The sequence below is a fragment of the Eschscholzia californica genome, unplaced genomic scaffold (genome assembly GCF_041429995.1).
Source record: "Eschscholzia californica isolate CP2 unplaced genomic scaffold, dmEscCali1.0.p SCAF_3, whole genome shotgun sequence".
NCBI classification, from domain to species: Eukaryota; Viridiplantae; Streptophyta; class Magnoliopsida; order Ranunculales; family Papaveraceae; genus Eschscholzia; species Eschscholzia californica.
This window is the reverse complement of record NW_028238420.1, coordinates 61362333-61372148: the sequence shown is the minus strand read 5'-3', so window position 1 is coordinate 61372148 and position 9816 is coordinate 61362333. Positions and strand designations below refer to the sequence as shown.

At 36.2% G+C, this 9816-nt stretch overlaps 2 protein-coding genes across 5 annotated transcripts; one reads left to right on the top strand and one right to left on the bottom strand.

The window, feature by feature from the left end:
• On the top strand, positions 1–1605 carry LOC147552840 (arabinogalactan protein 41-like). The gene is made up of 2 exons (XM_086669317.1): positions 1–282; positions 1203–1605. Exons 1-2 carry the CDS (start codon positions 171–173, stop codon positions 1307–1309), a joined length of 219 nt encoding a protein of 72 aa, XP_086525443.1. The 5' UTR covers positions 1–170; the 3' UTR covers positions 1310–1605.
• Positions 1606–2926: 1321 nt separating this feature from the next.
• LOC147552839 (mitochondrial carrier protein MTM1-like) lies at positions 2927–7391 on the bottom strand. 4 transcript variants are annotated; one of them, XM_086669316.1, is made up of 11 exons: positions 6771–7224; positions 6625–6704; positions 6298–6387; positions 5305–5433; positions 5133–5192; positions 4833–5003; positions 4379–4478; positions 4182–4273; positions 3919–4068; positions 3741–3799; positions 2927–3462 (listed from the first exon to the last, which is right to left on the bottom strand). In XM_086669316.1, the coding sequence occupies exons 1-11, from the start codon at positions 6883–6885 to the stop codon at positions 3330–3332; spliced, it is 1179 nt and encodes a 392-aa protein (XP_086525442.1). In that variant the 5' UTR covers positions 6886–7224; the 3' UTR covers positions 2927–3329. The 4 variants fall into 4 exon arrangements, with proteins under 4 accessions (XP_086525442.1, XP_086525440.1, XP_086525441.1 ...); XM_086669315.1 differs by having other exon boundaries at positions 3185–3462; positions 3723–3799; positions 6771–7028; XM_086669314.1 differs by having other exon boundaries at positions 6625–7391.
• Between the last annotated feature and the right edge of the window lie 2425 nt (positions 7392–9816).

Sequence of the window (9816 nt, the reverse complement as noted above, 5' to 3'; positions counted from 1 at the left end):
CAAAATTTATAATTAGAAGAAGGAAATTGACTTCTCTCCCCTTTCAATTTTCTTTTCCCATTTTCTCTTTCTGTTCTCTCTCTACTTCAGCTCTCCGGAGCTGTTGTTGCAGAGATTCATTCATCTATTTTTCTTTTCTCGAGAGAGAGAGAGAGAGAAACAGAGAGAAAATGGCTTTCTCTAGGGTTCCCTTTGGAGTCATGGCGATTGTTGCCCTAATTTTTAGCATTGCTTTGCCTGCTGTTCAGGCTCAAGCTCCTGCTCCTGCTCCTACTAGCGATGGTAACATCTCTCTCTCTCTATCTCTTGTGGATCTAATTATCTGTTAATCAGAGAAAGATTAGATTTTTAAGCATGGGTATTTCTTGTAGTACTATGGGAATTCAAATTCTGTATTTGCTTGAAGTTTCTTAGATTTGATTTGTTTCCTGCTTGATTATATGATCCAAATTTTATGAATTACTCTATTAACAACATAGTTTCCTCAATTTAGTGAATTGTATCAATGAAATAAGTAATTTTGATAAGTTAGAAGTAGAAGAAACTTGTCAAATCATTAAGGATGTCTATGGATTTGTGTCCCCCCAACTTCCCATTTGAATAAAACCCTAATTGGGGGTGTTCTTTACCACTCAGCTATTGATGATGTAATGGAATATCATACAAATGTTTGCATTTTCATTTGTCAAGGACACCTCTAAGTTCTAACGCCGTCGATTTACCATTTTATAGATAAACGATTCAAAATTTTAGAGATTACAAGTGTTGGTTATACAAATATAACCCTTCAATACTAGCTATTTATGGAATAGGTAAATGATCCGCTTGCCCCTGAAATGATCTTGTCCAAAAGAGAAGACCAATTCATTGGACCTTTCGATAAATCAAATGGTTTTCCACAAAGGGTCCATTTACTAGGAGACCGAACTATGTAATTGAATAAATCCTCCTCTATCTGTTGCGGGTTGAGAGCTCTTTCTCCTTCAAACTCTGATTCGTAATAGTGGGGATCGAACATCTAACATCTCCCAAAGGGTGAGTGGATATCAAAGAGCTTTAACAACTCGGGAAACCCATTGTTATCAACATGTTTTTAACTAATTTTCGTGTTATGATCAGTTTGGTAGGTTGCTTCTCTCTTTCTCTGTTCTGCACATTGCCAAAATTCAATAGATTCTTTTGATATTGTGGTGTTACTGCAGGGACGTCGATCGACCAAGGAATTGCATATGTGCTAATGCTAGTGGCTCTTGTGCTGACATACCTCATCCATCCGTTGGACGCCTCTTCTCCATACATCTTTTTCTAATTTAATCGATTGGATCGTGTAGTGGGTGGATGATGGTGATGAAGAGAACATTTGGGGAGTTAATTATTTATTTTGGTTTAGGAGACATTCGATAGATGAAGATGATGAATTTTATGTATAAATTTACATTGGTGTGAAGTGGTATTTGAACTTTTGGATGCTGGAAGAGGAGAGAGGGTAGTTGTTCCTTTAGTGGGATTTACTTTGTTCTAACAGTTACTGACTTATTCTTTTCACCTCTTTGTTCTTCCTTTCATCTTTTATTAATCTCAGACTTCCATTATATTCTACTTAAAGATTCGTGTCTCTGTCCTTTTCTTTTCTTTCATTTTGCTATCATATTAGACTATGAGATGAAATATGCAGGAATATCATTCTCATATATGCAAGAACTTGAATGATGATGCCAAGGTTGTGGCATAAAATGAGAGATTTGCGTCCAATGAGCAATCCCATTATTCGGCTGGGGAGATCAATCCCCACTTGTACCTTTCTGTGGTAGAGTACGTTTGCAGGTGTTTTCGCCCCTAAGATTACCTTCCCACACTTATGAGGGCTCACCTGTGTAGGCCCAACGGACTTTTTCACGACTTGGTTTTTGTTGTTCTTGCTTTGTGTTTGGGACCTTGACTTTGATCTCTAGTGTCTAAATGAAGGACTTGAACTGCGTTAAAAATTACCATCCCGCTTGGTTGACTCGATAGATGCAAGCCTTGCAAATAAGTAAATATCAGCCACCCACGAACTATGTGGTTGTTGATTGCGTCTGAAAACTCTTCCTCAAATGATTTTTTCTTTCGTATTCCTTTGTTCGAAAAGCCATGAATTATATGCTCTCTTGATTATGTGCTTGTGATTTCTTACCTGCACCAAAAACGCACATGACTGTCTTCCAACCAAGAAAGTAGCAATTACAGTGCTAACTTCCAAAGTTTTGCTATTTTGAAAGACATTTGTGAAAAACAGTGAGAAATAATGTAAATAAAAGAGAGATTGTAATTTCAAAGAAATAACATATTTTTAAGGCTATGAATCCATCTTTAGGATACCTATGGTAACCTGTGTCCATTGGACACGACCTTAAAGACTAAAGACACCTAAAGACCTACAATAACCTGTGTCCAGGGCCACGATCAATTCTATAATCTCAACCAACCGTGTGAGATACCGGACATTGCCAATTCTATAATCTCAACACGACCAATTCTATAATCTCAAATTGAATCAGTTCTATAATCTCAACAGTGTGAGAAACCGTTGCCAATTCTATAATCTCAACACGACCAATTCTATAATCTCAAATTGAATCAGTTCTATAATCTCAACAGTGTGAGAAACCGGACACGACCAGTTCTATAATCTCAACAATTTGAGATAAGTTTGAGTGATATCAACAATTTGAGATAAGTTTGGGAGGTTTAATTTTATTTAAGTGTTACGAGGTTTTCTATAATATAGGTCTGCATACTCGAAATGGTATGAATTCGTGGCTCCGAGGGGTACCTATTTCCTGATTTGGCCTTCAAAGTAGAGATACTGCAATGGATCATCTCATCAGGAGTACCATAACATATCAACGAAGTATCATTCTCCATCAGGAATTAGAGAAAAAAACTAGACCAGCAAAAATCCTTTATTAGAAGTACAGAATTTACATTTATATTTTTACAAGCAAAACTTAATTGTACACTCAACAGTACCCAAGAATCTTATAACTTTCACACCCAAAATTAGAACTCTGAACATCTTATTGAGTGAACAAGAAAGACCAAACCATCTATGTCTCAATCCCAAGATATGGTTTCTACCACATTGTTCAAAACAACCCAAAAGTTGCTTCAACACTTCCTTAATGCCGAAAAAACATGGGATTCCATGAGAGGTTTAAATCTAACAGTGCAACTTCGAAACAGTAGTTGAATTAGGTCAAAATAGTGAAGAGCTTTCTTTCGCACCTTCCATGCAGAAAAAAGTAGTACATCATGATATCTAATGATCAAAGCTAGCTTTTGCCTCTCTTTTACGATTCTGCGTGTTTCTTGTGTAGAACATACTTCACAACCTCATAGAAGGAAACTACGATTCCTACTGATGGGCCTGCACGGGCAACTCGTGGACCAACACCAGTAAAGAGACCCTTTATTCTTCCGTCCCTGTACAATAATAGAAGAATATCAGTACAGGATGAGATGATTGAGAGTTTAAAACCATTAGTGAAGTTGAGTATGTCGATTTTGGCGTGAGTATTCATGACATACTCTGTGGTTAAGAGTCTTAATACAATATCAAATTACTTCCACAGAAACATGAAGCCCGGCATTGTTTGTAGCAAAAGAGCATATAACTTATGGTAGCTTTTCTTTTTTATAAGAGAAAAATTTTAGTTGTAGACTTGTAGTTAAAGACAATGTACATAGAAAGAGGAATTGACCTCCAAATTTCCATTAAAGTTTGCCTTGTCGTCATGCTAACTGCTCTTGTCGGATCCTTCTGAAAAAAAGAATCACGCCCACTAATCAGAACCCATTGTTGCTCTGTGCTTTTTTATGTATTACCCGCGCATTAATATCATATAATATAATAATATAATATTTTATATAACAATGTACCTCTATTTGTCTTCGTGTTTTTACAACATCTAGAGGGCACGTGGCAGCAGCGGCAATGCTTCCAGAAACAAAACCCGCAGAGAAATTTGCACCAAGAACTGTTGCAGCAGTGGCCTCCTCACCCACAAAATCAAGGATCCTTCTCCTAAGCTGTATTAAAAAAATCAACCATACCATTTTAAATTGGATACTGGTCGAAGAATGATTGTAACAAAATAGCTATCAAACGGGCAGTTATTTTTTTTTTTGAAAGTTAAACCAACCGGCTCAAGTGTTGACCAACAAATTGCTGAGAAGGGAACATCACGAGCAAGCTGTGCTCCAACTCCGGTCCATAAAATCCTGTATCTTTGCACTAAGTACAAAGCAAGAAGTTGATTGTAACAATTAGCTAACCATGATTCTGGAAATCTTATGATATTTAATGCGACTTCTTTTCCTAAGAAAACAATGAACTTACATCTTTCAAGGTAATTTGAGCTTGTAGAAGAGGGTAGAACTCTAAATAAAGTTTGCAACACCCCTGGAGGCTTTGTAGTAACCTGGGTCTCCTTAAATGCCTAAAAATAAAAGTTAAAGAGTAACAATAGTAACGATGAGTCTCACTAAAAATTTAGATAGTTCAGCATCTGTGTTTATGTTTATATTGATGCATATTTAAAAGTAATGAAGGTAACTTGTTTGAGGATTTAAATTCAGCGCTAGAAGAAGTCCACATTGAGCATATCTACAAGGGCAACGTATATGACTGCGGGTATTCTTGGTTGTTGGAAACTTAGGTCTCACTTCGAAATTGTACGAAATATGCAAGAAAAATGTATATAAGAAATTAATTTAATTCTTTCTTGGGGTCTGACCCTAATCACAACCAGTTAAAAAAGTATATCACTATATTCGATTTCAAAGTCTCTTACCTGCATGCGAGTCCTAGCAAGTTCAATAGGATAGCAAGAAACACAGGCTATTGAGCGTGCTAATGATCCTGCTACTAAGGGGACATATGGTGTCAAGTAAGAAGCATTCCGGGTTGTGAATTCTTCCATCCGGTTGCGAAAAATATCATAGCATGGTAAGTATATTCCCACCTGGTTAAATGCACAATAAGAAAATTATCGAGTTAAAAATCACCCGAACATGAGCGGGAGCAAAATGCAATTTACATGACAAGAAAAACATAGGAAAGAAAAGAACAACTTAAGAAAGAAAGCACTTACAGTTGGTACCGCTAGTGCTAAGCCTGCGTTTGTACCCCTCCAAAGCCTCGCTACTCCTTCCTGCATGACCTCGTCAGTTAGTACTAAAGAACCTCTCTATATGTAACCGTGGGTGTGAAAAGACACTTTGAAACATGGAAGAGGCAATTAAAAAATATTGAAATTTACGAACCTGTTCAATGATTTTATTGAAGACATCAAGTGTTCCTTTATACCGAAAGGAATCAGGAGAGCAAACAGCTTCGGCACCTAAAATCCCAGCACGTGTACATGATGGAGAACATCTCATATCTGAATAAACCTGAACCAGAATATTCAGAAGCCAATGTTAATTGTCAAAACCAGTCAAGACTCAAGATCACAGAACACCCATAATGTTGAGGGCTTGAGAAACTCGAATGCACAAACGGTACTTGAAAAGATTAAGTCCATAATATAAATAGTTGAACTCATACTGAAAACAGGGTCCTGTCATCCTACCTATTGGAACACTTAACTAAGTTTCTCGCCATTGGATCGTAAAACCCCACTTTATGAAAGTTAAATGTTTGTTCTGCTTATTTCACAAAAAGAATATATTTTGACAAATTTTTGGAATATAATCAAAATTATAAATGAAAGGAATATAGAAGAAAGAAAACATAATGAGTGATATGAACTGTGACAACCAATCTAATATTATGAACCCCAACTTAGACGTTCTAAGGAACTGTGGTTGTTCATTCAAATTACAATCTCCTTAATGAAATCATAGTTAGGATGGTCTTAAATGAGCAATGTTAAAAAAGTGTTTTTACGCATCGATGCGGTTTTCTTTGACAACGCGAGACGGGGCCTTGAGGCGGTAAAGAGTCTTAGCTTCAATCTCATATATTTTAGTATAGTTATGGTATTTTATTAGATTTGTTTTTAGTACTACAAAGACTTATATTTTTAGTGGTAAAGTTAACCTACCCTTTTAAGTACCTCTGGTATTTAAAGAAAAACAAAGAAAGTTACTACAATACCAAAGCGTAAATTCTGATGCGGTACACCTATATCATAGGGAGTTTCCTAGTAATCTATTTTGAATTGAAAGCCATGGAAATAGTTGCAGAAAGCTTCTACCCACAAACAATAGACACATGTAACTGAAAATGAAGATAGGAGAAGTTAGCTCACAAACCGCATTTGTACTAAAAGATGCCATTCTAGCACATATATTTTGAGTTGGATGTGAATATGGAACTCCTGCCGCTTGTGCTTGCAATCTTGTCTGTGAATGGTAAAAACCAATTACTAGAATTCATTCAATTGATATCTAATACCACAATTTAGACTTATAATCTTATGCAAATCCAAAACCTTCAACACACACTATAGAAAGGTAAATCGAATCCTTATCGAATAAATGAGAGGAAATATATTCAAATTGATCTATATCTTCATTGAACTGAATTCGAATAAAGAAACAACAAATGGGTGATCTTGAGAGAGAGAGAGAGATGGGTACCTTAGCAACGTCAAGAGGGTTAACAAGAATAGCAGAAATAACAGCAGCACCAGAAGCAGATAAAATACGTTCTCCAAACCCTAAATTGAAATCAGAGAGATTATTGGAGAGTTGGGTAGGAAGAGGAGAAGAAATTTTCTCCTTACCCAACAAGTCTGGAAAAATCACATCTGACATAGATGAAACATTTCCATCGAAATCAACTCTAGATGCAGCAACACTCATCCATGAAGGAACTGAACCTCCTCTTGTACATACCATCTCTTCTAATTCACCCTCCCCTCAATCTCAAATTCAATTAGAAGAAAAACCCTTAATAAAGATTAAACACGAGAAATGAAAGTTTTTTCAGTGACCCAATAAATGATCCGTGTATAGACAGACAGATGTGCTATGGGTTGAGATGAATGATGTATTTGAGGTTATTAGGTTTTGTATCAGAGAGAAAGAGAGAGAGAGAATGATCAGTCGGTTTTTGAGGAAGAGAGAGAGAGAAAGTCGTGGCGGATATATAGAAGGCCAAACAATATAGGGTATTTAGTTGTGGCGGAGAGAGATAGTTAAGGTTTCCTGTGTTTTGGGGTGTTAATTCATTTCATCAAATATGTATGTAGCCAACACAACAACACCACAAATTCACAAACCCTCTCTCTCTCTCTCTCTCTTCCTGTTTTGATTTGGGAAGTGGGCAGTGACGACGACTAGTCGGCTGGCTACTGATGATGACTTGTGTGTCTTTAGTAATTTCTTTTTGTTGTCTCTATAACTTGGATACCTTTCATCAAAAAAAAAAAAAAAAAAAAAAAAACTTTAATACAAAAAAAAAAAAAAAAAAAACTTGGATACCAAGGATAGATTCTCTATCTTAAGGCCACAGTTTTGGGGGTTTTGAGGGTATACCATTCGAATGGAAAAAATTTGGGAAGTTTTAAAAGCGCCCTGTTCATAAGTTTCTACATGGACTGTTAATTTCTTAAGAATTACTTTTTTTCTTTTGAAAAATTGACAACGGCCTACGTTAATCGTTACAAGACATTGATACATCATGGAGATGTGATGAGCACAATAACCACCTTCCTGCCTAGCCCCCTACTTTGTAAAAAATACCCAAATGGCTTTCTTTTTGAGTTTCCGTTATAACTCTGCAGGGCCGGTCCTGACTTTTCGGTGGCCCGAAGCGAGATCTGAAAATGTGGCCCTTTCTATCAAATTGTAAAACGTATAAATGTATTACATGAAACCCGTAAGTGTCGCAAAATATTTTCATCATATATATAACAAAATAGTTTTTTGATAATTACAACCACTGAAATTTTTTTTTTTTTTTAATTTTTCAATGCAAAGTTACTAATAATCGTCGAATAATCAAGACTGTCAGCCATATCTTTCTCAATAGACAATATAGCTAACCCGTTTAACCTTTCTTGCGACATAGTAGATCGAATATAAGATTTAATCAACTTCAACTTAGAAAAACTTTTTTCTGTAGAGGCAACAATAACTGGTACTGTCAACATAATTTTATAAGAAACTCATGTGTTCGGGTAACAACCTTTCATATCTTTCAAAAAATCTAGCACGTCAATTGGCCTTTTGATCTTATTCGGTAAAAAACGCTTCAACACTTATAGTTCAAAAAATAAGTCTAGTCCGTCAATCTCATGTGACTCAATATGCTTGAAAAATGTTTCAAGGCGAACACATGAATTTCTCAATTCATCATCATCTTGAGAGTTTAACTTTTTTAACTCAAACAGAAAATCAGATATTTCTTTTTTCTTTCTAGTTTGCTCGAATCTGCTCTTAAATGAAGAAAGAGTTTGATCTAATATGTATATGAAATAATTAACTCTAAATGCTTCTTCAGGTGACATTGATGGATCTTCACATGCAGTCTCGTCAAACTGTTTCTTTCTTCGAATAATACGTCTTTCTCGAAATGTTGCTTCAACTCCCATTTTGATGGCAAACTCTTTAGCTTCAACCATGCCTTCTTCAAATCCCACTTCTCTATAATCTTCAAGTTAACGAATAAGTCCATTCAATTTCTCTAATGCAACATCAATATCTATATCTTCAGTTTGAAGTGTTTTGCTAACAGAGTTTACCGCAAACAATATGTTATGCCAAATAATCATTCTCAAAAGGAATTCAAAAATTTCAAAGTCATGTTTTAATATATTTTCGGCATCATGAACTGTTTTTGAATCACCACTTGTCTCCACCAATTCTTCTAAAGCTTCTCGTAGTTGTGGAGCTTGAAACCTAATTGCCTTAACACGTTCTACGCTACTTTTCCATAAGTCAAACAAACTGTTGGGTCCGCCATTCATTTAAAGATCATCAAATTTGGTGGTCATTTCTTACTTAACATTTGTTAAATGAGGATATCTCTTTTTCTCCCCCTCCCTCTCTCTCTCCTGTTTTCTCTCCCTTTTTCTTTCTCTCTCTTCCTTTCTTCTCACTCTCTCTCTCTATGTACTGGACGGCAAAGGGGAAAACCCTTCGCCGGCCAGTAGATAGAGAGTGAGAAGAGAGGGGAAGAGAGATAAAATAGGAGAGAGAGTGAAAGAAGAAGAAGAAGAAGAGACAAAAAAAATTAAGTTTTTGAAGGTCGCCGACCGGAAATTGGTCGGCCGACAACCTTCGCCGGTGAAGATGATGAGGTGGCAGAGAGAGGTTATGAGATGGAGGAAAGAGAAATGATGACTGGTTAACGGAGTTATTACAGAAACTCAAAAAGGGGGTCATCTGGCACTACAAAAATACGGGATATTTGTAATGGCTAGCCGTTACAACAAGCAAAAAGTCGTTACAAAAGGAGTATCTGTAACGGCCGAAGCCACTATAAACGCGTTACAAAAACACCCGTACCTAATACAACTTGTAACAAGCAGGGTCGTTACAACAAGTGTTTTTGTAACGGTCTCCCACTTTTGCCGTTATATAAAAGTTCGCAGGAATGGGTGGCTGGAACACATAACGGCTTCCCAAAGAAGGGTCGTTACAAATGTCTATTTTCAAGAATTTTTTATAAATTAAATAAAAACGTAAACCCAACAATTGTAACGGACTTATAAATTTATGGCCGTTACAAATGTTGATTTTTTGAAAAAACCTTTTTATCCCAAACTAGTGAAAACCAGCCGAAATAATTTGCTGCTTTTTACCGTATTTCCCTGTTTCAAACCA

Coding starts and splice junctions, on each gene's coding strand:
- LOC147552840 (XM_086669317.1), top strand. CDS start 171: ATGGCTTTCTCTAGGGTTCCCTTTGGAGTCATGGCGATTGTTGCCCTA. Junction 283..1,202: donor TCCTGCTCCTACTAGCGATG/GTAACATCTCTC, acceptor GTGTTACTGCAG/GGACGTCGATCGACCAAGGA.
- LOC147552839 (XM_086669313.1), bottom strand. CDS start 6,885: ATGGTATGTACAAGAGGAGGTTCAGTTCCTTCATGGATGAGTGTTGCT. Junction 5,193..5,304: donor TCAATAAAATCATTGAACAG/GTTCGTAAATTT, acceptor GAGGTCATGCAG/GAAGGAGTAGCGAGGCTTTG. Junction 4,479..4,832: donor TTGCTAGGACTCGCATGCAG/GTAAGAGACTTT, acceptor TTTTATTTTTAG/GCATTTAAGGAGACCCAGGT.